Source organism: Pipistrellus kuhlii, unplaced genomic scaffold (assembly GCF_014108245.1).
Source record: "Pipistrellus kuhlii isolate mPipKuh1 unplaced genomic scaffold, mPipKuh1.p scaffold_m20_p_18, whole genome shotgun sequence".
In the NCBI taxonomy this organism is placed as follows: Eukaryota; Metazoa; Chordata; class Mammalia; order Chiroptera; family Vespertilionidae; genus Pipistrellus; species Pipistrellus kuhlii.
This window is the reverse complement of record NW_023425493.1, coordinates 296,126-323,229: the sequence shown is the minus strand read 5'-3', so window position 1 is coordinate 323,229 and position 27,104 is coordinate 296,126. Positions and strand designations below refer to the sequence as shown.

Here is a 27,104-nt window from a genome sequence, read left to right as displayed (position 1 = left end):
AAGTCATGACGTTAGCCTGGAAGAGGAGACGCAGGGACCAGGTCCTTCCACTCTGCTTTCCAGCCAGAGGCTCTGGCTGCTCGCCGCGTGCTCTCCGTGCGGAGTCGCCCAACAAGGATTCCTGCCTGAGCCCGGGCGCCTTCCTGGCTCTGCAGGAGCGGCCTGCCTCCTACCCGAGGGCTCGGCCACCGGGACGGGCTCCGGTTTTCTCCACGGAAGGATCCTATGCTAACTGGCCGTCCTATCCTCACGCTTCAATAGCCCCGAGAGGAACCGAGGACTGAGCTGAGCACGCTCGCCTGGGCACGACCTTGAGCCAGAAAACCGCGTCTTTCTGGGTTCTCTGGGACGTCCCTTGACATGCAAGGACCCAGCTATTTTGCTGCATGAACTGAGCTCATGCTCGCTCCCTTCAGGTGGAAAACAGGGCGTTCCTTCTTTGGGGAGGGTGCCCCCCACTGCCCAGAGACTGGCCTTGCCACAGCCCTGCACACATCCTGTTGTCTGGCACGTTTCTTCGTGTGACTCATCCCAAAGAAATTAGAAAAGATGGGTCTTCGGCAAAATAGGCAACACAGGCCCAGGGTCTGCGTAGTCCCAGCTCTGGCCTCCCAGCTGGGGTGATGCCCAGAGCCCGCCCGCCCCCCCCCCCTCCCACTCCAACCCCAGTCAGCCTCTCAGTGACCTGTCAATCCCAGGCCTCCATGCCCTAGTTATTTCCCTTTTAAATCTTCATTTAATCCCAGAAATAGAAGCTAAATAGTAAAAGCCACTTTGCCGTAAGTATGACAACACACACTCCCACGCCAAGGCCATCAGCACCCAGGACCGGCTGCTCTGAGAACCAGCTGGAGTGGCTCGGCTCTCCCGGGAGCGCACAGTCTGAGTGCGGGAGCGCGACCCTTCCCAGCCCAATAGCAGGAACACCACCCTCCAGATGTTGGCTGGTGGCACACACACCGAGAACCAAGAGAACCCAAGGGGTACCCAGTGCCAGGGAATGTGGCATCCATGACCACGAAGGCCTGGGATGTGCCAGGTACAAGGCAGATGCTGCCATTAGCACACCGTTTCAGAAACACACGAGCACAGAGTCACGGGAATGTGTCTGGGCCGCACGGACACAGCGAGGACACGCGCAGGGCAGCACACAGAGCAGTGACTGGGGCTCCCGTGTGTGGGGCTGCCCTCTGCACGCGTGTCACACAACCAGGGCTCCTGACTCATGAGGCTCTGGAGGAGCCACTGCCCTCATGGCAGGTCACACCGACATCTAAGTAACAGAAGACAGGTTCTCCCTCCTGCGCTGGAGCCAGGGAGGCAGTGGGGGGACACGGCCTGTGGGGGCGGCTCTGCGGTGCGGTGGCCTCATTCCCACAGGAGCATTGCTTGCTCAGTCACGGGGGTCTTCCCTGTGAGCGGTGGTCACATCACCGCCTATTAGTCAAACACGCTGCACTATGTGCTGGCCAGCCCACAGGCTCAGCCTGCAGCGGGGAAGGGGTGGGGTTCCAGCTAACACCCCGACATTCCGGGCTGGGGTGGAGCTACACTGCCTGAAGGAGACCGAGAGGGAACCGGGTCCCCTGGGCGCCACACGTTGGCACAGGCAGGTGTGTGAGTGTGGGGTCCCAGGCACTGAACGTCTAGTCTCTAGGACACATAAGGTTGTACAGGAAGAAGAAAACCAGCCGTCTTCATCACCCCAAGAAGAGGATGCCGATGACGAAACTGCAATGCTGCGCAGGGCTGCAGAACCGGCACCGCTGGCCTCTCGCCCCATCCTTCCTGTGGCATGCACCCGGCCTGGCACTGCGGAACGGCCGCCCTCCCAGAAGGCCACAGCGCCAAGTGTCTGCAGACAGTCCCCGTGTCCCGGACGCAAGCTCCTGCTGAGCACGGCGACAGGATGGTGTGCGGTCCTCCTGGAGGAGCTCCGCTGGGGAGGAGCCCTGGCGTCCTCTGCACTGGGCTGTGCAAGGCAGACAGAGGAGGGCCGCCTGCCAGGCCTTGCCGGGGGGGCTCAGGAAGGCTGTGTCCAGGCCGGCCTCTCTCTTCTCCAGGACCCCTCCTCCGCCCAATTCGAAAGCCCTGCTACTTCCCGCTCAGGGCAAAGCAGCAAGGGAAACGTCGTCTGGCTGCGGGGAGCTCCCAGCAGGTGTTGGGAGCCCGAGGCAGGTGTGGGTCAAAGTTCTGAGCCCCAATCCCGAGAGGCGGTGCTGTCGTTCTGCACTGAGATGGAAGGGGAGGCACACAGGAAGAGAGACTCAGCCGGGGGAGCCTTCCACTGGGCTTTGGACACCAAGGACAGGTTCCAGGGCTGCCTGGCCGGCCAGTCACCCTCCCTGCCATGGCCTTCCCTCTGGCCGTGGGACTGCACTGATCTCCTCGCAGGAAGCCGGGGTCCGGGCTTTCACATGACAATCTTCCCCCTCCCCCTCCCAAAGCCCCAGGCCTCCTATTTCCGGTGGAATGCAAACATGAACCAGGGCTCCCACTGACTAAACGGGGCCGGGGGGAGACCTGCCACGGCGGGGCCTCCGCTGCCCGCGCACCTCTGAGCAGCTGAGTGGAAAGCTGACTCCTGGGCGAGCTTCCTGGTCACAGACCCGGATCCCAGGCTGATGTCGGTGCTGCCACGTGGCCCCGGCAAAGCAGACACTGTCTTCTTTCCTGGAGGCGGAGACTCCTCCAACTTCCCAAGAGATAACCCACCTCGTCAAAGGGCCTCTGTCTGAGGTCAGCTCTTCCTGTAATCTCAGCATCCAGAGTCCTGGGGACTTTCCCTCAGGTCTTCCCAGAGGAACTTTCGGGACAAAGGGTGGTAATTATTACTTCATTGGACCCCATTTTTGCATTCTTTTTCTTTAAAAAAAATTTTTTTTTCTTTTTTCCTTCTATTCTTCCTCTGCATCCACTTGCCAGCTCTGCTGGTGTAAAATGTGGCATTTGCCAGGCACGCTCACTATCTCTGATGCTCACTATCACCACAGGGACCCGTGTTAGGTGGCTTTGTGAAATAAGCTTGAGGAAGCAGGCCTGCATCTCTCAGCAGCAGGGGCCCTCACAAGTGGCTGAATAGCGGGAGGCAGAACAGCTCTGGAGGGAGGCCTCGGGGAGCCACCGGCCCGGCGTCCTCCTTGCAGGAGGAATGCAATTACAGCGAGCAAACCTCCGACACCATTCCCACCTCGACAGGGACCAGAGGCTCCAAGGCTCCTGAGCAAGAGGTTTCCAACCAGCCCCACACATGTCCAGATTCCCTTTGGTCTAAACCTGCCGTCTGCGTTCACCATCGTGTCTGCGTTAGGCTTATCGAACAAAGAGCTAACGGCAGCATCAGGAACTCCTGCTGTGACCGCTTGGCCTCTTCAGCTTCTCCCTGGCTCTTGGCAGCGACGTGGGCTGAGCAGGAGCCGGGAGCACAGACAAGCCGCCTGAGACTCGTGTTGACACATGTGCCATTAGAGGGCCCGCTGCTGCCCACAGGGCACACTCCCTCCTTCTGCTTCAGAGAAAGCCACGCAGGGCTCCTCCAGAGTTCTTTCCAATGACGTCAGACACCTGGAGGGCGCGGCTCAGATCTCCCGGAATCACTTACTTTGTGTCCGAATAGTCACATGACATTGAAGCCACCAGAAAACGTCAGGAAACTGTCATCACAGTGACATTCCCAGAGGCCGAGGACCCCGCCAGGCAGGGTGAGTGCTGCCTGCTCTCCACTCCGTCAGGAAGGAGGACAGTCACCGAGTCCTGAGGAGCGGAGTCCACAGGGCCGTCCGAGGATGCGCCATAAATCACACCGCCATCTGCGGGGCAGGTCTATACGGGAGAGGAGAGCCGTTTCCCCTCTGCTTTGCGTTACAGCAACCTTTGTGGAGTGTGGAGTGGAGTGCGCTTTGCTGACAAACTGTCCTTCTCCCAAAGAGGCCGAGGAGTCGCCTGCTGGCGGGGCATGCCCACCAGGCGCTGGATCTGACACACTCCATCACGGCCAACGGGGCAGGAGGAAGCTTTGTTCTTAACCTGCTGGCTTCAGTCCTCGATCAGTCACACCACAATGAGAAGGAGACACACGGAACCTCCACAGCACGCACCTCCGCTCCGCTGCCCTCCTGGGTGCGGGAGGAACAGCTGGCCAGATGCTGCGCCTCACCACGCCAGTCCGCAGAGCCCAGCCCTCCACGCGGTTTCGTTTAAAGAAAGTGAGGCCGTGATGGCGCCACCCGAGACGTGGAGAACCTGCTGGCAACAGATCTGTGGGTCCAGGGCCTCGTGTCTCCAAGAACAACCGTCCAGGGGGGAGGGCCTTCGTGGACAAACAAGCTTTGGGTCAGAGGTCCTACGGGCCCCAGAAAGGCTGGGCGTTAGGTTTTCAGCAGTAAGAGCTCACATATTTAAATGGGCGACTTTTTACGACGGAGGCATCGATTTTCTCACACGTGCACCCCCAGCCACGGGGTAAACTGCCATAATCTGAGGTCAAACTCATTTCATTAGGAAATATTTCTGGTTTTTCCCTTAGAAAAAAGCACCAACATATCCTCCACAGCACACACACACACACTGAGGTTACAGTTTATGCTATGTTTGTCCACAGGGCAGGAAGCTCAGGCTCGGATAAAGCACATACCAACACGTAAGGTGTGAGCCCAAACTCTGGAACCAGAGTTTCGGTGCATAAAACCAGGAACACAGCACAGGACTGAGTATAATGTGAAGACCGAAATTGGAATCATCTAAATTAATGACTGGCAATTTCCTTGTGTACTTTACACATAAAAACGGAACAAAATAAAATGGTAAAGAATAACAACTTTCAGAAGTATAGATATCATAGTCTGACTTTGCAGAACTGAATATCCACGAGATGTTGCCGGAAAAGTGAATATGCACGTGTGGAACCCAGCTCATAGGTGACCCTGCTTGTATGTGATGCAGCAGTCGGACAAGCATCGGGTTCCATGAAACAGACCACGTGCTAGGACCCGGGACCATGTCCACGTACCCACCAGCCATTGAGCTTCCTCGGGCATCTCTGAAGGGGGAATGTGGCACCACCTCCTCAAAACCAACCGATTTACCTTAAACAGACACCCGTGCTCACCGCCAGGCAGGCCCTTCGGGTGAGCAGGGGACACGTCCTGCTTTGGAAATAAAAGGGAACCCTCAGGGCACGTACAGCCAAAGGGACACGCAGATTCACAGACGGAGAAGCCGGGAGGCTTGGAGAAAACCCGGTGCAGAAAGAGCGCGCACAACACGAGCCCAGTCCCCCCAGAGCAAAGAGGAAACTAACCGGCCGAGTTGGGAGTTGAGGGTGAGTTAGCCTGGCTTCCGTGGGCTGACACATTGGTGGCAGTGACAGCCGTTTTGGCAGCATAAATATTGGCTTCCTCTTGAAATTTACCTATGTTCTTCTTGTACCGGATTCGCTTATTTCCAAACCAGTTTGATACCTAGAGCGTGTGAGAGAAGAGAGAAGGTTAGCATTTCCTCCTCCACACCAGGGCCATTGTGGGGGAAGGGGAAGCCGAGAATGTGGATATGGGGAGAGGGGTCCTCCAGCTACGATTTCACAACCTTGAGGAAAAGGTCTGAAGTAAGAGCTTGAGAGCAGCAACGATAAGACACGATACTCTCTCGCTGAATCCAACACAATTCACACAACACAATTCACACAACACAATTCGCACAACCAGGAGGAGCCACTCTTTAAGCCAGGACCCTCTCAGGCCAGCAAGCGTGGGGAACTTGCTGACCTGTTAAGTATGACACTAAAACAAAAACGCTTGTTAAAAAGTAAGTTAGTTTTGGCCCTGGCTGGTGTGGCCCAGTTGGTTGAACGTTGTTCTGGGCCCTGAGACATTGGATTCCTGTTTAGGGCACATGCCTGGGTTTTGGGCTCCATCCCCAGCAACTGATCAATGATTCTCTCATCAATGTTTCTCTCTCTCTCCCTCTCAAATCAAAGAAAAATATATGTTTAAAAAATAAAAATAAAATAAAAACCAATGAGTACAGTGTTTGCAAGAATTTTCTTTGTCATAGCAATGCTAACACTGACTTTGGGCAATAAACATACACTGACCTTCAATATCCATGTAAACCTAGGTCAACCATGATGGGTTAAAAGCAGACTTTTCGGGGTTAGGTACCTTTCAGGTGGACTAGATACTCAGCTGTGGTGCTAAGACCGCATCAGCATCCATGGGTCAGGCCCATGTGCGCAAGGGCGCCCTCCTGACTGGGGAGAAACTGGGGCTCCAGGCTCCCACGTGCAAGCCAACACTCAGAATAAACCTGGTTTCCGTTTGCTGTGAAGTCAGTCCCTTGGCGAGGCTCACAGCAGCTGTCCCGGCCTCTGCCAGGCACAAGTGGGGCAGCGCCCGTGAGCCTCCCCCCAGTCCCGGCCTAGGGAGGTGCATGCCCCAGATTCCAGGTGTGACTTAGCACCAAAATGCGGGCTTACATAACTGCAAAGCAGACTCTGAGCCTGGCGAGGGCGGCGGCGGCTCCTGCGCCTCCGCACACACAGCGTCTATGTGGAAGGCAGACAAAGGGAATTCTTGCAGGTGACACCGACTTTGGGATCCGTGAACAAGATTCACAGTCTCACACGCTGACCCTCATAGCTCTACGCAGCATGTGACGCAGCAAACACGGCAAGGCTTTGCTGCGAAAATCAAACCGTGCCATTGCAGGGGCCCTCTTACATGTGAAGATTGCCTCCTCTCCTCACACGAATGCTGAAGACTTGGGTCTGTGAACATCCCATATCCTGCATCTTGCCCTGAGAGACAGCCAATGAGAAGGCGCCCTGTGTGGTGTAAGTGCTTGTGCAACAGGAAAACAGAGGTCAGCCAGAAGGGGGCACAGCGGCCATTCACCAGTGCTGTGCAGTCCACCCCTGACCTGTTCTCCCTGGCAGCGCCCCACTGTCCATGTGCACCAATGTACCCTGGCTGCCTCTGACTGCTGGGGGGACAGGGCAATAAACACACAGACTTGGGAGGGCCTGGGTGAGCTGAGAAACGGGGGGAGGATGGTGCCTGGGGGGCTTCTGAGGAAGAAAGGACACGCCTGAGGGATGATGAAATCAGCTCCAAGCGAGAAAGAGGAGAAGGAAGAGGTGCAGGGGGACGTGTCAGGGACAGTTCCCTTCCAGGTGGGAATAGCTGAGGGGAGGGAAGGTGCCAGGTCCGTCCGGAATGCCTGGTCGTCCACCAGGGGCTGTCGCATGCCCTGGGCGACATACAGAACCCGTGTCGCACTAACGACCTCACTGCTCAGCATCATGGCTGAGGGGCTGATAGGCCCCGTCCCAGGAAGGAGGAGCCCTCGCTCCTCTGGAGAGACTCCGAGGGCATGTGACCCTGTGACGCCTCCAGAGCCTGTGTGCACCGCAGGGAGCGTCCCCGTGAGGCTGGCACTCCGGGGGAGCCGGTATGTCTGCGGCCGTGAAGGTGGACGAGGTCACTTGGCACACAGAACAGTGCTCGCCAAGGCAAGTGCAGGGAGAGCTGCTGGAACAGACTCCCAGCCTCCCCGCTGCCCCTGAGATTTTGATTCAGGATTGGGAGGGGCAATTTTAATGAAGAAAGGAGGAAGGGAGGGAGGGAGGGAGGGAGGGAGGGAGGGAGGGAAGGAGAGAGGGCGGGCCCTGGCTGGGATTTAGGGACCTGGTCCACAGCTGGCGCCTGCCAAACACCCAGCCAACACCGAAAAGTCACTTCTCCGTCCCCTTGGACCGAGGGTCTAGGTGCAGAGGAGAAGGGCTGGAGATGCAGACAAAGGACCCCCGCCCTGGCCCCTGGAAGGTGCTTCCTGGGTTCAGGACTGGAGATGACTTTCCTGGGTCAGTGCCTAAGGAAGGGGAGCAGGAAAAGAGTTGGAGGGGGGCTGCTAACGCTGCTGCAGGATCACTCAGCGTGGGGGGGAGGGGGGAAGCCCTGGCGAGCTCGCCATCGGGACCCCGGGGAGCCTGTGCTCTGGCCAGGCCTCATTCCGCCGGGCTAATCTCAGGCCGATGGGAGTGCGCCCGCAGGGAGCGCCGGAGTAGGACCAGCTCAGGCAATGCAGCGGCAGCGCTTGTTCCAGGTGCCTGGCAGCCGCCCAGCGAACTCCCACTACGTCAGTTCCCTGCCCACCCACTACGGAGAGCCAGGTGGTCTCTTCACGGGACATAACGCAGAGGAAGTCTTTCTGCGGTAGATTTCAGCGAGAGACCGGGGGTGGATTCTGAGGTTCCGATTGAGCGAAAGTTCGCATGGACCCTCTTACATGTGAATATTGCCTCCTCTCCTTCTCACAGGAATGAAGACTCGGGTCTGGGGACATCCCAAACCCTGCATCTTGCCCTGACAACGGACACCGGTCACGGCATTGCTCCCGCGGAGGGGCACTCGGAGGCGTGTGCGACCACTCCAGTGCACACGGGGCGTTAATTCCCCACACCTTCATCCCTGAGCACAGAGAGAAGGCCCGCCTGTCCCTTTCACGTGGAAGTTCATCCCCTGGCTCATGGAGGTCCTGGGTGGGGCAGGAAATGGGCTGAGGAAAGGCCTGTGGCTGAGAAACTACAGGAGAGCTTTCCAAAGTCAAGTAAGCACCTCCGTGTGGAGGCAGCGAGCTGTCGGTGGGAGGAACCGAGCCCCGTGCCACAGCCCTCCACCGGGTCTTTGCTTCCAGCTGGTCCCTGGCCAGGCCCCCGGATCCCGGCCGAAGCCCCCTGTTCACACAGAGCGGGCTGACCCCGCTGTCCTAGGTTCCGCCGCCAGAGCCCGCGGGCCGAGGCTGAGGCCTCACCTGGGACACGGTGATGCCGCACTTCTTGGCCAGCTCCTCTTTGGCTTCCTCGCTGGGGTAAGGGTTGCTGAGATGGGAATAGAAATACTCATTCAGGATTTCCGTCGCCTGCTTGTTGAAATTCCGTCTCTTCCGCCTGCAGGGGAGATAGGGAGCAGAGGAGACACAAAAAGGCGTTCACACCAAATGCACATGCACAGGGAGAGCAGGGCCCGCTGAGAGAAGACAGGGTTTCCGGCGGCTGTGCCCAGGGGCTGGCTGCCACTCCATCACACACCCACCGCTGTGAGACACCCACTGGGCCCAGAGAGGGCCTGGCGCGCAGAAGGGCCCTGGGCTTGTCCTGCTGGCCCTGGAGCGAGGCGGACCTCCAGGAAAGAACAGCCCTAAGTGGCAGAGGACATACCGACTTCTTTCCGACCATTTTTTGAATAAAAGCGTTTTTCTGCGCTTAAAAAAAGTGCTAACTGAACTAATTCAAAGTGAGAATTCCTTCACTGCCTCCTCCCAGAAGGCCTTGGGTGGGACACGGCTCACTGCAGGCCCGGCCGTCCCTCCTTTACGGTAAATGAGCTCATCTGCCTTTCTTGCTTCTATCAAAAGCTTTCCCTCATGGACAAGATGCCCAGAACATCCCTGGTTGTGCCAGGATAGGATTTCCCAATTTAGCCAACAGAAAGCGCGGACCACCTTGCTAGACAGGAAATTCAGCTAATATTGTGTTTTCAGGGTCCCGCGTGGATTAATTAACACAATGAAGTGCCTGATTTTACCGGGTGAGCACCATCTGTCCACAGGTATGAGCCACATCTGCCCAGACACCGGCAAGACCGAGCCACTCTCCCAATCACGCTGGGTTTCTGGGTCACCCGCCTCAGAACTGGGCAGACTGAATTAGAAACCCAACTGCAAAGCAGGCAGCGTCTGCAGCTCCCGCATGACGGGATCTGGGGGGAGGGCCGGGCACCTCGTTCCCAAGCTTGTCCTGGCCTCACCTCTGGCTTCCTCTTGGCTGGAGAAGACAGCTGTCTGGGGTGGGGGCCCTGCGCCCCTAGGGCTGCCCTGATGGGGAGCCCCTCGCCGTGTGAGTGAGGGGTGACCTCCCAGGGGCCACACCCCTGATGGCCTGCTCCGCTCCTTCCCGGCGGTGTCAGCCCAGGCCAGTGACCCTGGGGCCAGGATTGGTCAGGATCTAAGAAACCGAGTGAAATGACACACTTCCCAGGACGGGTGCTCGGCCGCAGACACCGGCTACTCACTTTGGCTTGAAGTGTTATCAGCTCGCAAACCAGGCCAATCAAACCTCAGAGAGTTGGTCTTTAGGTTTTGAATTTAAGAAATATCACAGAAACCGGTTCAGCTCAGTGGATAGAGCATCGTCCTGTGGACTGAAGGGTCCTAGGTTCGATACTGGTCAAGGGTATGTACCTTGGTTGTGGGCACATCCCCTGTAGGGGGTGTGCAGGAGGCAGCTGATCGATGTTTCTCTCTCATCGATGTTTCTAACTCTCTATCCCTCTTCTAACTCTCTGCAAAAAATCAATAAAATATATATTTTTTAAAAATATGGACATGGGTGAATTATTCCGGGATAAATGCGACATATTGGAGAAAAAACTCCTTGAATCTGAGGGATTTTAGAGTGGGACATGTAGGCATTGTAGACTTATTTGCTAAGCACCATACATGCTGTCTCCTAACCATCCCTACACCTAACACTACTCCTGTCCTACCCCTACCCAAACCTAACCCTAACCATCCCTATACCTAACACTGCTCCTGTCCTACCCCTACCCAAACCTAACCCTAACACTAGCCCTAACACTACCCCTAGCCCTACCCAGACTCTACCCCTACCAAACCCTAACACAACCCTAACCCTAACCCAACCCTAACTCTAGCCCTACCCCTAACACTACCCCTGACTCTACCCCTATCCCAACCCTAACCCTAGCCCTAGCCCTACCCCTAACACTACCCCTACCTTAACACTAACACTGACCCTGACTCTACTCCTACACCAACCATAATGCTAACCCTAACCCTATCCCAACTCTAACCAACCCTAACCCTAACTAAACCCTAACCCTAGCCCTACCCCTAACACTAACCCCTGACTCTACCCCTACCCCAACCCCAACCCTAACCCAACCCTACCTTACCCCTACTCCTAACACTACCCCTCACTCTGACCCTGACCTTGACCCAAGCCTGAGCCCTGCTGGTCCTGGATACAGGGCACAGCTCTGGCTTTCCAGGGGTCCATCCTGTCCCTGGTGCCATTCCCCCCAATCCTAGCCCTGCTTACACAACTTCTCCCAGCTACACCACATGTGCCCCGCTCCCCAAAGACACGCCTGGCTTTCACACTCTGCCTTCCCACCCGCCGTGCCTTTCTCACCAGCCTGTGCACAGGCGTGTGCCTCCCAACTGCCGGCAGCCCCACGGGGAGGGGCTGTTCCATGCTCATCTGAGACCGAGGGCCAGCCCAGTGAGCACGCAGGCAGCGCTGCGTGGCCACCGCAGGGCACTGCCGTCCACGGCTCCTGCCACGCTGACCTCACGCTTCCCTGAGACTCAGGACGGTGCCCCCCCACCCCCACCCCATCCAGCCACACGGGGTTGGCAGTTGTGTCCCAGGATTCATGGGTGGTTCTGCATGGTGTCTAAGAGCCTCTGTGCCGTGAGATGAGCTCCCGAAGGCTGGACTCACGTGGTTGTGCTCGTCTTTGCCGTCCCAGTGCTAGCTCAGCTTCCGGCTGTGAGCAAGCACTCCGCTCACGAACAAACCCATCTCCACCAGCCCTTCTGGCGGCCTCCCTGTCCTTCTCCTCCAGGCCCGGCCCGCTCCCTTCCTGCAGCCCTCTACCGGTGAGGCGCACACGACACTCCGCACCGGTGACGTTCTGACTGCTCTCGCCAGCAGAATGGTATTGGAAACGTCAAATTGCTGCCAGACAATCATTGAGGGCAGCGGTTGCCAACCTCAATAATAATAAGAGGACTTACAAGCCCTCTTATCAGCGGTCGCCTACCCCTCAGGGGTAGTGTTAGGGGTAGGCGACCGCTTGGCTCCCTGTCCACACCGCTTTCAGCTCCCCTTTCCCAGCACGAGGCTTGGGACGTGGCATGAAATGACGAACACTGAATGGATGAGCGCATTAACAGGTGAGTGGAATTCTTAAGCCACTGTTTTCTGGCTCAGTTAAGCCAACATAAGGCAGAGAAAAAGGCAATGACTACGTGGACAAAACCTGGGCGGAGCTCAGGGAAGAGGGGGAAGGTGGATTCTACGGAGCCTGTGAGACCCGGGCCCACAGCTCCTGGGAGCGGGGGAGGGGAGAGGGGGTGCGGGTGCTGAGAGCAGCGCAGGCTCTGGTCCTCGGAGGGGAGTCCGTGCAGGGGGCCCTGGGCTGTCGCTGCCATGGTAGGACCCTCCTGCGACGGCTGTGCGACTGCCTGTGGGGGCGCGGCTCCCAGAGCCTGGACCTGCCCCGGAGTCGTGGGAACCGAACTCTGCTCCGTGGAGCTATTTGGAAGAGACCCCGAGCCTCAGGTGAGTCCGGCCTCGGCCGGCACCTGGGTCACAGCTGGCGACCCCATGAGCAGGGACAGTGAGGCACCGTCCTCTGGGGACCTCTCCACTGGGCCTGCAGCCGGGCCGCCGCCGCGGGAAGAGGCCACGCCTGCCCGCAGGCCGCCCACGCTGGGTGTGCGCTCAGACAGCCACTGGCTTGGCCCAGGACGGCGTTGGGGGCCACATTCTTCCACTGACACCACGTGTCCCCCCAGAATAAACACCCAGGACAGCTGCTCAGCTGTGCTGGCTGGGACCGGGGGCTCAGGCGCCACGACGCAGAGGTTGCAACCCCACAGGAAGCAGCCCCTGGAAGGATGGTCCCGGGCCGAAGGGAACGGTCGACTGAAGCCATGGGAGCAGAGGCCCCGGCTTTGCGTCCGACCGCGGCCAGATGCAGCAGGATTGTGGCAAGAACAGTCTGGGCACCGGCCTGCTCCCTTCTCCCCGCCTCCTTTCTTGAAAAGAACTCAGCCTGGGTCCAACTTTTCTTTTTTCAGTATCTGCCAACATAAACGCCAACTCCAGCATTTTAACAAGGGGCGTTGCCATGGGGATGGCAGAGTGGCGGCTGCACTCAGGGAGGAACAGCCTGCGTGAGAGAAGCCGAGCTGGCGGCCTAGGAGGAGGGGGCGCAGGTCCTGCCTCGGGGTTCCCCCTCCTCACTCATTGGCACGCCCAGCCGAGAAAAGCCATCTTCCGTTTTACTCTCTTGTGGCTGTTCCGCCGGCCCAGAGGCAGGCTGCTGGCTGGCGCCCTCACCCTACGCTCCAGGGCCCACAACACACAGAACAACACGGAGCGAGGGGATGCCCGGCCTGTGGCGGCAAAGGCCACGATGGAGCGGAAACACACGATTCCAGGGGAGACAAATGCAGAGAGCAGCCAGTCTGAAAAAACCCTCACTGCGGGCCCCCCCGCCCCCAATCTGATTAATAATAAAATCGGAGACTGGGCTCATCTTCAGAACATGACACAAGGAAGGTGACTGCCTTCCTGGGGACCAGGTGCAGCCAGCAAGGCAGCCTCTCGAGGGGCGCCTGCGAGGTCACACGGTGCCCCCTTCTCCCCCCAGCAGGCCCGATCCCCATACCTTTGGCGGGGAACGGGCACCGGAGAAGTCCAGCGCTGCCCGAACCCTCTGCTCTGGGGAGGAGGGGCTGAGAGCCCATGGCTTGTCACCTGTTCTCGGGTTTGGTCTTAAAGGGCCTTTGCACCCATGGTTTCAACTGAATGATCTGAACTCACATGAGGTCCTGAGCAGCAATCCCAAAGGAAGCATGGAGCCTTAGCCCAGGTCTGGGCCTTGGACCAGCTTGCACTCCCTGTGCCCCCGGCACCGGGTCACCATCTGTTCTCCTAGCCCCAGCCCGGAGCGTGGCACGCGGCTCGGCCTGCACAGGGCCCGAGGGGACGCCAGCTCTCAAACGGAACTGCCTACGGGCCCAGAGAGCAGGTCCCTGCCCGCCGGGTGCTCAGGGGGAGAGAGTGTCCTCCCCCACACACCAAGGCTGTGGGTTCCATCCCCGGTCAGGGCACATACAGAATCAACTAATGGATGAAGTACGAATATGCAAAAATGGGTAGAACAACAAATCAATGCCTCTCTCTCTCAAATCAATAAATTAGAAAGAGGAGGTCCCCAGTGGTAGGAAAAAGTCCTGCCTTTGCTGTCACCCTAGCCATGTTGTCCTTGCTCAGGGATGGCCCTCTCCCCCGACTCCCTGCCAGCCCCATGCTTCCTGCAGCTCTGGCCACAGGGCCTCCCTGACCCCACCCCAGCCCCTTGGACGCTCCCAGAGGCCAGGCCGAGGGCCACTCACCGCGCGTCCAGGAAGCGGGAGCGCAGGATCATGACGGCCTCGCACGTGCTCTGCTTGAGCTGCATCTGGATGGAGCTGAACTTGCGGTGGATGATGCTCACCATCCGCTCGATCTCCTTCGGGGAGATGGGTCTGGTCCGGCTCTGCTCGCGCAGCAGGTTCATCACGTGGGTGGTGAACTCGTTGCAGGCCTGGGGGACAGGACACGCAGGTGAGGGGCTGGGAGGGGGGCGGGGGAGGGCTGTGCGGCACCCCGGGGTGTGTGTGCAGGGATGCACGGAACATTGATGGCATTTTGTCAAATCGGAGGCACAGACTAAGTGGCGGCTGGAAACCCATCAGCCCTGAGGCTAACCTTGGGCCACATATAGACTTTGAGAGAAAAGAAAATTCTTAATCATGTTTTGATCTTTTTTTACTCATGATTTTACTACTGAAAAAAAAAACAAGAAGATAATTTCGGTGTAAAATGCAGGTCACAACCCTTCACGCAACGTTCACAGCCACAGAGGGTTTGGGGTCACAAAAGCACATCCTGCCTCGTCCACAGAAGAGTAGGGTCCTGGGATTCTAAGCTTTTCCATCAACCCATTTCCACTCCCACTTTCATTACGGGGAGTCCCTCCTCGCCAGCCTCTGGGGGGCCCCATGTCCACAACGCGGGGGCCACAGGCACAGCCTCCCCATGGGGCTTGGAGGGTTAGGGGGCTCGCCCTGCAGACAAGGGCCAGGCAGGGTGACTGCCGTGTCCTCGGGCCCAGGCATCCTGGCCGCCCCTCTGACTGGCTGCCCTTTCTTCTAGTTTCTGTCCTCATCACCTGCAGTCAGGTTCCCAGCACGGCACTCAGTAAAGCCCTCCTCGTCACCTGCTCCCAGTGAGCTCACGCACTGTCGTCAATGCGGATGCGATGTGGAAAGAAAAAGGAACAGGCTGCTTTGGGACCCCAAGGCCCAGAGGTCCAGCCCAGACTTAACCACGAAATGCAATTGTGATCGGCAACAGGCGTCGCCACATTTCGGCAGCACGAAGCCCTCCTGTTGGTCAGTGACGCAGCGACAGTCCCGGCCGCTGCCCCTCCCCGAGCGGTCCTCTGAGTGTGGCTGCCAACAGCTACGCAGAGATGCATCCTCTGGGTCTGGGGGGCTGGCCTTGACCTGCTCCTTGCAGATTTGGGTGAGCCCTGTCGCCACCCAGAGCTCCTCTGTTCTTTGGGTGGGCGCGATCATTCCTGACCCTCTAGGGAGCCAGGCAGTGCCCACACTCCTGAGCCGTGCCCTGTGGATGGGGCCCGTTGCTGGGACACAGCTGAGGCCGAGGAGGAGTCCCTCTGGCTCCCTTGGCTGAGGGCCTTTGGAAGTCATTAACTTCACGTCTCTACCTTGTCTTCCTGAGGAGGGACGCGGCTGACAACACCCCCCTCGGAGGCAGGGAGCATGAACTGAGCTACTGTATTCCTGTGGGGCCATCTCAGCGTGTATCACGGTCTTTTCAAAGACCGAGACCTTAGGGACCGGTGTATTATCACAGCTGGGGAGCTCCAGGCCTCACACTCCCTCCTGGTAAAACCAAAGGGCTCCTGGGTGCCTTCCTCCACTCTGCAGACACCTGCTGAGGACAAACCCATGGACAATGGGGTCCAGGTGGCCTCTGCTCGCCACTACAATGCTGCCGAAGAAACAGGCTCTGATAAGTTTCTTCTGCCCTAAACCACCCCACTCCGTGTACAGAAAAGGGGGTAACCCTATCGTGAGCTGTGGGACTCCAGGATGCTTGGGGTGGGGTGCGGGTTCGGGGGAGCAGCCAAGGCTTTCCACGGCCCCACTCGGGGGCCAGTGAGGAGGCATTGCCAAGGGCACTGGCTCCCATCGGGAAGCTACAGGGCGCGGCCACAATGCATGCCTTCGCTGCTGAGAATAAAAGTACTCCCACTGCCTTTCCCGGGCCTCCCGCCCAGCCACAGGCAGACAGGGGGCCCCCACCCACTGCCCAGGGGCAGCTGCACAGCTGCCGGCCAGCTGCTGGGACGTGCAGCCAGCAGCGTGCTGCGTTCCCAGTCCGGGAAGACGGACAGAACATCCCGGCCCAGATCTCTCCAGACTTCAACTGCCTGCACCCGTTCCCATCCCCCAGGCTCGGCCCTGGTGCTGGGCTGCCCCTCAGAACCAGAGCCGGGTTACAAAGGCCAAGCAGTGCCACCCACACAGGTGGCAGTTTCTGGGGCAGAGGGCACTGCTGGAGGTCAAGGACGGCCCCTTCCGGGAGCAGGAGCTGCAGCGGCCCCCAGGCTGGCCGTCTCTGAAAGGCTGTTCCTGGGAGAGCACAGGCCTTTGAGACAGTCTGGCCTCGGGCCCTGGATCCATCTTACATCCACCTTCTCCTTTTCTCCCCTTACATCCACCTCTCCCCTCCGGAGGGGAGGCCAGTCTCATCAGGGTGCGAGTGACCAGCCCAGGTCAGCCGTGGAGACGGGCGGGCCATCCCCATCCCGGCAGCATTGCTTACAGAAGCTGGAAGCCTGCAAAGCCAGGGGAGCCCCGTTTTCTGAAGAAAGCAGGGGGGCTAACCCCAAGGTTACTGCCATGGCAGCTTTGTGAGAACAGCCAGCTCCCAGCTCCGCCTCAGAGAGGCTGCTGAAACCGTGCACCAACCCCGTGCAATGAACAGAACAATTCGCCCCTCCTCTCTGAGGCGCATCTCCAGCAGCAGCCGGACCAGTCGTCCTGGGCAGAGCGGTGCAGCCGCTGTGGTGGCTGCAGGGGCGGGGCAAGGAGGGTGGGGTGAGGAGGGGGGTTGTTATGGGAAGCCCCCAGGGCTCCTTACACCTGGTTTTCTACCAGCAACAAACTGAAATCAAAACAACGCGCACAACAAAAGCAGCTATTAAAGAGTCAACTTGATCATTGCATCCAGGTACCAACACAATTTCTTCTGCTGAGCTGTCCTATTTTTCAAAAAGCTGCCAGGAGGAATGGTCACAGAAAAATGAGTAAGATTGTCTCAGAGAAGGCCAACGGCATTGGCATATTCCCCCGCAAGCTGCTATTCGCTATAATAAACAACACAACAATCGAATGTGAGATCAGGCACCCAGAGTGCGCTGAGCGGTGTTGGCTCTCACCGGAAAAGCCTGCGTGCCAGGTGGTGATTTCTTAGTCCTTCTTGAGAGTGATGACCGGGGACCATTCCACCGCATGTGAGCTTGGGCTCCGGGGCGCCCAGGGCCCAGCACCTCTGTCAGGGGCGCAGGTACCTGCCTGAGGAGTGCTGAGGCCTGGGGCCAGCCAGCAGTCCACAGAGCCCCGGGGGGCAGGTGGCCCCTCGTGGTCATAGCCCAGCCCCGGGCAACCTGCCCATGCGGGCTGAGCTCCAGGCATATCACCTGACCTTTGACCTCCGTTTCCTCACTGTACCAAACAGAATTCCCCAGAGGAAATACAGTGGCTTTCTCATTTGAGGTGACAGAGGGGTGATGGGGTTAAATCAGGAAGTCAGTTCTGTGCTGAGAACAAAGCCAGTTCCCAATACCTTCCCATCTAACATCCACTGCGGGGATGGCGCAGGGGAGCGGGGAGGAGTGGGGGATGCACTCCAGGCTCTCCTGGGCCTGGGTTCTGGGCGTGAGTTCCCTGGACGCCAGGCCAGCAGTTATGCCAGAGGCAGGCTGACTCGTGAAAGGAAGGAGGAAGCACAGAGCCGGGAGCCTTCATAGAAATGCCTGTGTCTTCCCCAGGTGCCCATCGCTCAGGGCCACTGCCACTGGCTCCTGCTCAGCCAGCTCTCCACCACATCCTGGGCCCGGAGTGTCCACACAAGCCACCCCGTGGAGGGCGTGGTTCTGTCCCAGAGGGCAGGGTGACCGCTGGCTTCCCGGCCGAGCCTCCCACCCGTCTGCTTCCCCAGGCCTGGCCCAGCGCCAGTTTATCTCATTAGCGAAGGTCTTAGCAGACATCCACTTCAAAGGTCGGCAGGTCTGAGTACCACAATGAAACTTCTTCACTTTAACGTTTTAAGTGCCTATTTCTCCTTTAAAATGTAAAGTGTCTGTTAAGTTTGCATCTGCCTGCCCCTGACAGTCACAGTGGCCTGGAGGGCAGGGCTTTCCCTTGTGGCTCCTGCTCCCTCTTCCTGGGGGAGCCGAGGAAGGAGCGGAAGCCAGGACCCGACAGTGAGGGAGGATGCGCGCTGTGCTGTCAGGACATCTGCCCGTCACTGAGGGACGGCTGGTGTGGGGACTGCTGGACGGGCACTGCTCCGGCCGCCATGGAGACAGCGTGATGGGAGAGTGTGTCACTGCGTCAGCCAGTGTGAGCGTGTATGGGTAACTGTGTCTGTGAGTGTGTGCGAATGCGTGTGTGTGAGTGCATGTGTGTGTGAGCATGTGTGACTGTGTCTGTGAGAGACTGTGTGTGAGTGGTGCATGTGTGTGAGGTTGTGATTGTGTGTGTGATTGAGTGTATGAGTATGTGTCTGAGACTATGACATTTTGTGTGTGACTGAGTGTGAGTGTGTGATAGTGAATGCATGTGTGTGAGAATGTGATTGTGTGTGACTGGGTGTGAGTGTAAGAGTGTGTGTGTGTGTGAGCTTGCGGTGTGCAGAGGGGGGTCTCAGCTGGAGGAGCCCTCTGGATGAGAATCCTTACCCTCATGATGCCTCTGCCCTTCCCAGCTGCTCCCACCCTTTCCTGTAACAGCCTGACTCCAAGTGCTCAGCTCTGCACGAACACCGCCAGGGCAGCTGTGGAACGCTTGGTCCTGCAGACCACTGCAGGGGGCACAGTCACTCCCACACACAGGCACAGACATGGTCATACAAGCCCCACACCACTGCAGGACACACACACACACACACACACACACACACGGTCACACAGGCCCCACACCATTGCAGGGGAACACACGCACACACACACACACACACACACACACACACACACGGTCACACAGGCCCCACACCACTGCAGGGGGCAGGATGGGAACCCACGTCTGTCTGACTCCAGGGTCCAGAGGCCCTGCTCTGCTCAGGGGCTGAGGGCACCGTGATGCCCTGCGTGGTGGGAAGGAAGGCGGCTGGTTGCAGTGACGGAGGCTGAGCGAGGAGGCCGGTGGCATTACCTGCTCGTACTTCTCCAGCTCCGTGTGGTAGATCTGTCTGATCTGGGACAGCTTGGCTCTGTAGTCCGAGTGCTCCACCGAGTTGTCGGAGCCGGCCCCTCCGGAGGCCGCCGCGGCCGCGGCCGCTGCCGCCGAGCCACCCCCCTTCTCGGGGCCCGCCACGCCCTCCGCCAGCAGCATGTTGTCCAGGCGCATCAGCTGGGGGTCTGTGGGCTCCTCCTCCTGGGCGCCCCGGATGCTCAGAACTGCGGGAGATAGAGAGGGCGTCAGTGGGCACCAAACGGGAAAACCAGAGCTGAAAGCACCCACAGAGCCCGGGCGGCAAAGGGCGGGGAGAGGGTGGACTAAGGGAGGGAGTGATCTAGTTGGTCAGCAGGTGGTTCCTTCAGCCCTGGCACACCCTGCACCGGACACACAGCTCAGTGCACCCAGCGAGGGTGCCAGCAGCCAGGTCTTCGGTGAGCAGAAACCTGGGAAGAATGTCCAGTGCAAAAACTTGGGAAGGCCTTGGATGAGGCCGGAAAGGAGGGGGGTGACTGGGGCCCGCGGGGCAGCAGTCAGTCCCGAGTGTGTCCACACATTGGGGACAGGCTAGAGCTGGTTCAGGGAGGGGTGCACCTGGTGAGCCCAGGGGTGTGCCGGGGAAGGCTGTATCTAACGCAAGGAGAACCAGCCGGAAAAGTGGTTCATAGGAAGTGCACTCCTGCATCACACCCTGAGGCACACCGGCCTAACCACTGTTCTTCTTGGTCTGGACAACGGCCTGGTTCTCAGAAAAACCAGGAAGGAACGTCTATGGCGGGGGAGGGACCCTGGGAGGAAGCCATGCTGCTGAGGAGGGTCAGATGGGCAAGGGTGTGATGCCCGAGAGCATGAAGGATCCGTGTAGTTGAGGGAGAATTTAAAAATCACAGTAGACGTGTGTTTCACTTGGATTCTATCCTTTCCTGAGTCCTATGAAAATATTTTTCAAAAAGAAATCAGGACCCACTGAAATGTAATATAATTGGTTTCTAACTGTGGACAATAAGAAATTGGCGTGACAGACATGTGAGGCACCATGCATGCTGGGGCTCCGGTAGAAAAATTCAGAGAAAAAAATGGTCCCGATGGGAACAGCAGGGATGAGAGACAGCCTTCGCCGCCACTCTGTTCTGTGGCCGATTCTGCCTCCAACGGCCGGACTGCCATGCGGGCGTGAGGGAGGCACAACGCCCGCTCACACCCCGCACACACACATGGGCCACGGCTCACGGTTGTGGGACTGAGAGGAAAACGGCCGTTAAACAAACCCACCATGTGGAATAAACGAGAAGGGCGCCGGCCTAAGCAGAACCGACGCCTCCTGCTCTGGCGATGGGAGACAAAGTGATTATTTAAAAGGTCCCTTTATCCCCGGGCACCTGCCGCACTCAAATGAGCCCTCCAGATCCAATTCCACGGCGGAGCTGTTACCTAATCCGCAGCCATCACATGCGATCAGGTTCGGTCCCTGACGGCGCCGCCCGCCCTCCCAGCCCAGCGGCCTCCCTGCAGCCACCTTAAAGGGCCAATCCCCGCGGCTGCCCTAGGTGATTTCTACAGAAACTGTCACACCCCTGAGCAATGCATCTGAGGTCACAGCCACCCTTTCACCACTGGCCCTGGGCCAATCCTTTACCGAAACCCCCAAGATTAGAGGACCCCCTGTTCTTACTGCCCACTTTTCCTCTCCAGGAGAAAACACCAGTGCAAGGCTCAGGGCAGGAGTGGGTTGTCTGGCCTGAGCCACGACCAGGCCGGAGCAGCTCCCCGCAGGGCCCACTAGAGGGCACTGCCTCCTCACCGAGGACAGGTGGTGCTTGCCCAGCTGGATTCACACCCACAGGTGGGAGGAGGCCGGAGCCAGAGCACATTGTCCTGGGGTGTGCGCAGCAGTGCAGGGACCAGCCTGGGCTAAGAGGCAGGCCCACAGCAGTCAGGTGTTCGGGAGCAGGTGTGAGGTGATGGGGTGCCTCTCGCCCTCTGGCCAGTCTCTGCCTGATGTGAAGGCTCAGGGCTTCCCCTCCACGCAGGGAGTCCCACCAGCCCGGCTTCACGGCCCCCGCGGGAGGAGTGCAGGAGGCAGGGCTCTCTGCCTCGCCCAGGCTGCTCTGCCGCCCCGTCGGTCAGCACTCGGACAGGAGTCGATGGAAATCGGATGCCCTGGCGTTCTCACAGAAAGAGCAGAGTGCGTGCCCCTTACAGTTACGCCTTTTATTTGTTCACGAGCTCACACCGCCCAGTTGAACCACCTCCTGAAAGATGAAGTGAACTCCAAAGTCACAGACAGAGGACGGAAGGCAGGGCCGAGCAAGGGCAGGGCAGCCTCGACCACCCCCGTGGGAGCCACGTGTGGACACAGTTTCCTGCCAGGTTGTAGGTACGGAGCGTGAGAAGTGCGTCCCTCTGAGTGTGCGTGTCCCCGGACGGAAACGCCTCAGGTGGAGTGTCTGCAGGACGTGCCGGGAGGAAGCAGAAGTCTCCATGTTCGTTTGCCTCGAGATGAGCCTATCCTGTGGCTGAGGTCACACTGCCCGCTTCCCCACGGAGCACATTCACGGCAGCTTTCCTCCGGGCCCGGGACGGAAAGAGGGGCAGCTCTCCTGCCAGCCCCGGGGCACGGCACAGTGGACACAGGAGCGGAGGACAGAGCTGGTCCCAGATGCCGCCACGTGCCCGTGCCCCTCCTCATGGTTCCCTTCCATTCAGTGTCCACACACCAGCACACGGTACTGTCCACACACCAGCACACTGTACTGTCCATAACACCAACACACTGTAACGTCCACACACCAACACACTGTACTGTCCACACACTGACACACTGTACTGTCCACACACCGACACACTGTACTGTCCACACACTAACACACTGTAACGTCCACACACCAACACACTGTACTGTCCACACACCGACACACTGTACTGTCCACACACCAACACACTGTAACGTCCACACACCAACACACTGTACTGTCCACACACCGACACACTGTACTGTCCACACACCGACACACTGTACTGTCCACAACACCAGCACACTGTACTGTCCACACGCTGACACACTGTACTGTCCACACATGGACACACTGTACTATCCACACACCAGCACACTGTATTGTCCACACACCGACACACTGTACTGTCCACACACCGAGACACTGTACTGTCCACACACCAGCACACTGTACTGTCCACACACCGACACACTGTACTGTCCACACACCGACACACTGTACTGTCCACACACCGACACACTGTACTGTCCACACACCAACACACTGTAACGTCCACACACCAACACACTGTACTGTCCACACACCGACACACTGTACTGTCCACACACCGACACACTGTACTGTCCACACACCGGCACACTGTACTGTCCACACACCAGCACACTGTACTGTCCACACACTGACACACTGTACTGTCCACACACCAGCACACTGTACTGTCCACACACTGACACACTGTACTGTCCACACACCAACACACTGTACTGTCCACACACTGACACACTGTACTGTCCACACACCAGCACACTGTACTGTCCATAACACCAACACACTGTAACGTCCACACACCAACACACTGTACTGTCCACACATCGACACACTGTACTGTCCACACACCGACACACTGTACTGTCCATAAACCAAACACACTGAAGCTCTCATCAGGATGCCATCGGGATGTTCTATAAAAGCGCATGTCAGTGCTGGTCACGGGGTTTTTCTGTTGTTGGTTGGACCTCAATCAGCCACTGACGAAGGCCCAAGGAGCACAGAACATAAGCGATGAGGGCTGAGGTTTTGTCAGTGTGCGGGGGTCTGTGCGTCTCTTCCCACCACACAGGAAGGGACGTGGGGCCAGCGGGACGCAATGTCCTCTCCAGGCTCACCTCTTTCTCCTCCTTTGGGCCTTTCCCACTCCTGCTCTCAGAGTGTGCGCCCTCCGCCCCCCTGCCCCGCCCTCTGCCCTCTGTCCTCTGTGCCCTCCTCCCCCCGCTGCGCTGAGCAGAGCCCAGCTGTCTTCCTGGGCCAGGGGGCGTCCAGGTGGCCGCCTGGCCGTCCTCCGAAGACGCGTCCTGGAAGCTGAGACCCTTCTGGGAACCACTTAGCTGGAGGCAATCTCACCTTGTGTCAGACGAGCTGGCCTGCCAGCCATCTCTAATGGCTGCTTTCAAGTTCCCATTAAAAAATAAATAAATTATAACCAGCAGAGCCGAGAGCCTCCACTCAGACCCAGGTTTGAGGAAGCGGATGGGAATCGAATGTGGGAGTGAAAGGAGGCTTTTCCAGCGAACAGGCAAGAAGGACGCGCTGACCTCCACACTGACCCTGCCACTGCCGCCACCACACACAATAACATGCTACTTCTTGTAAATGTGCACCTGACCTCTCATATTTATGTTGGGATATGAGCTGCAGAATGTGTCTCTCCTGCCTGGGACCTGCACGGAGATGAAGGGGAAGGCTGATCTGTTGGTTTCTTCCAACACCCCCCTCCGTGGACTAACAGCCTGATTTTAGGGGAGCTCATGGCCACTGAGCGGAGAGGAACTTTCTTTCCCCCCATTAGTGGTCACGTCTCTGGTGACAACATTCTAGTCAATGGAAGTTGGACATAAAGCTAGGAATGTCCGAACACAGGAAGGCATTTCTCCCCGGACCTGCCTGCCCCGGACCTGGATCTGCCCCGGACCTGCCTGCCCCACATTAGCAGGTGCCCAGCTGCATCAGGAGCCCTCTGAGGGAGGCCAAGGTGAGAAGGAGCCATGCTCGAGGGAGTGGGGGTAGACGGGCTCTGAGACGCTGGGCCTAGACCACCTGACCCCTGTCCCCGTGACCCTCACCATCTTAGTCCTTACAATGCCCTCCCCCACCAAACCGCAGCCTGTGGAAACCTCCACGGAGACTTTTCTCTCAGCAGGAGATCCCGCCGGCCGGACTGGGAAAACTGACAGCCAACAGCCCCGTACAGCCCCGTGTCACTGACACGCATATGACACGGGGTGTCGCTATGGCCTAGGCAACTGGGAGCTACCCAGTTCTGTCTATCAGGGTCCAATCCATTTGCCCAGAGTCAAAGGCAAGACAACGGGGTCACATGGGAAGGGCTGGTCGGGGAGGAAGTGGTTCCATTCGTGAGTGACATGAGCTGAAGACGCTCCAAGGGAGCTTACATTCACTCCAGTGTGCAACCAGAATGGTGCTGGGGTTCACAGCTGCGCCCAAACACACAGGCTGCTCTCAGGGGAAAGCCAGCCAATGCCGGCGGCCACTCTCCCCTGCTCAGTGGTGAGTGCCACTGCTGGAATGGCCCTCAATTTGGAAGCCAGAGAAGGCCGGGCCCAGAACGGGCGTGGCCACCTCTGAGAGCCCACACTGAGCACAGCGCCCCTCAGGGGTCTGCCCGCAGCTCTGCCCTCAGGTGCCCAGGCCACTCAGGAGCTGTCTGGTTCAGAAGTTCTGCTAGATCTGCTCAGACAGACAGACAGCCCCAGGTCACCACGGGGCCACCACCTCGCCTTTCCAATGCCACCCAGCATCTCACTGCATCCTAACGCCACACCCAAGAGGTGTGCAGGCTGACTGCAGGGAGGCAGGTGGGGGCTGGGTGGCGCTGTGCAGGGCCACGCTCCCAGCCAACGGCCATTCCACACGGGATCCTGCGCAGCCCTCCCCGCACGCACGTGCAGCAGTGCCCCCTGCAAAGGGCCTGCTTCTTCACACCCACTCTGCACTGCGCAGCACTCCCCGGATGCCGCAGACACGTTCCCCGCCACCAACGATGCCCATGAACGCGCACACTTTGAGAGCAGCTGTCAGACTATGACTTAAAACATATGAAAGGATTTAAAATCATACACTTTTTACAAATAAAAATATTGCATTGCCGAGGGCCAAGGCCTGCATGGCAGAGGCCTGGCCTGTGTGGCAAACCTGTGGCTCTTCGATCCCACAGGAGCTCGGCAGCTCCCCACACCCACCCCACCTCCCTGCTGAGCATCCTGTCCCTGAGCGAACCTGCGGCCGGCCTTGGGTGAAAGCGGTCATGGGAAGGAGGAAGACACAGATGCTGCCTGAGTTCTGGGCACCAGTGGGTTTTCTACCTGGGATGGAGCCCAAACTTGAATTCAGCTCCCTGTTCCCTTGCTCTGAGCCCGAGTTTCTGCAAACCACCGCCTTCCTGTCCACCCAGCCCAGGCCAGAGCCTCGCAGTGGAGGCCGGGCAGGTGGGCGAGCTGCCGTTCAGTGGTAATGGCCGCTATTACCAAGGCCTCGCCCTGCCCACGGATGGCTCTGTGTCCAGCTCTCCTCTGATTGCCTCTGAGTCACACGAGCTGTGTTTAACAGCGGTGTAATAAATGCCGAGGAGGAAATATTGCCCCCAATAAAAAATAGTTTGTCCCCATGTGGCCAGGATCCCATGACTCACAGCAGTGCTCCTCCAGCTCCAGGGCCATTTCCATTTGCATTCTTTTTTAAGGGTCCCCTGGGGCTTCAAACAAGCTGTTTCAGAGGAAAGGCAGAGACTGTGCAGTTGTCAAGTGCAGAGGGCTGTGTGTTCCGGACAAACAAGTGCCTGTGCAGACAACGCAGGGGGAGAGCCCTGGGTGCAGGGACAGGCCCGGGGCGGGAGAGCTGCCTGTCCGTGGGGAAAAGCCACCGGCCCTCCTGCTGTGGCTCAGCGGCGGCTGAGGGAGACAGACGGAGGCAGCGAGGGCTGGGCTCACCACTCCTGCCAGTGCGCACACACACTTGCGCTCACACACACACACACAAGCACCCACAGAGACTCATACACACACACACACACACACACACACACACACACGATCACTCATGCACACACATGCGCAAACTAATGCACACATATACAGACATGTGCACACAGATATACACACACTTGCACTCACATACATGCAAGCATGCACAGACACATACTCAGGCACAGGCACACACGTACACATACACATATACACCAACACTCACATAAACTTGCACTCATGTGCAAACACAAGCACACACAGATGCACATGCATGCATACAGGCACACACATATACATGAACAAAGGCTCACACACACAAGCACATACACATACATACACACACATACATACACACCCATCAGGGCAATAAAGGTATCAATTTCTCATTTAGCTACAAGAGAATTCCCTTCTCCTTTGGATAATAAGCAAAAAATATGTTTTTCAAATAGTAGCTGTCCATCCTGGGCCAGAAAGCAATAAATGCTGAGCCCCCAGGCCCTCGGCCGAAGACACGGGCAGGAAGTCCCCAATTTCTCAAGGTTTTCAGGTGAAGGAGGACGGCGGAGGGGCTAGCGGCCTCCACGCTGGAGCTGGGCACTCCTGATAGCTGGTCTCCAGGTCATACCTACCTCCTGGCCAGCCTTCCGGGCAGACCTTTGCGATGAGTGTTGCGTGGGTGCTCATGCCTCTCTCTCGGAGGCACAGCTCTCCTCATCCCTGCCCTGCACACCGCCCACACCCCTGGAATGAACACTATCTCAGTAAAAGGATTTGGGGGCCTCAGACTCGGGGTGCTGGGACTCGGCTCAGACCGCACTTGCTCACGGACAGTGTGTGAGCCACAAGCGTAACAGGCAGCCAAGGTGATGGCCTCCAAGGTCACGACAGAAAGCGGACAACGGCCTGGCCACGCCCGAGGAGAGGGCTGGCACTCGGAGCAGCCGCGGAGGCTGGGGGAGGCGGGCGAGGGATTGCGGGTGGC

At 58.3% G+C, this 27,104-nt stretch overlaps 1 protein-coding gene across 5 annotated transcripts in view; it reads right to left on the bottom strand.

Annotated features, from left to right (window-relative positions):
* The window catches only part of PBX1 (PBX homeobox 1), a 193,401-nt gene that overhangs the window by 35,638 nt on the left and 130,659 nt on the right, over positions 1-27,104 (bottom strand). For 3 of the 5 annotated variants that reach the window (XR_006741896.1, XM_036443011.2, XM_036443013.2), the window contains exons 3-6: positions 19,324-19,568; positions 14,209-14,399; positions 8,809-8,944; positions 5,300-5,459 (exon numbers count right to left, since the gene is read on the bottom strand). Coding sequence is in view for 4 of the 5 variants with exons in the window: in XM_036443011.2 (XP_036298904.1) it covers positions 5,300-5,459; positions 8,809-8,944; positions 14,209-14,399; positions 19,324-19,568 (732 nt within the window). In the remaining variant the exon portion in view is untranslated. The remainder of the gene's footprint in view (positions 1-5,299; positions 5,460-8,808; positions 8,945-14,208; positions 14,400-19,323; positions 19,569-27,104) is intronic. The other 2 variants (XM_036443012.2, XM_036443014.2) reach the window with 1 other exon arrangement.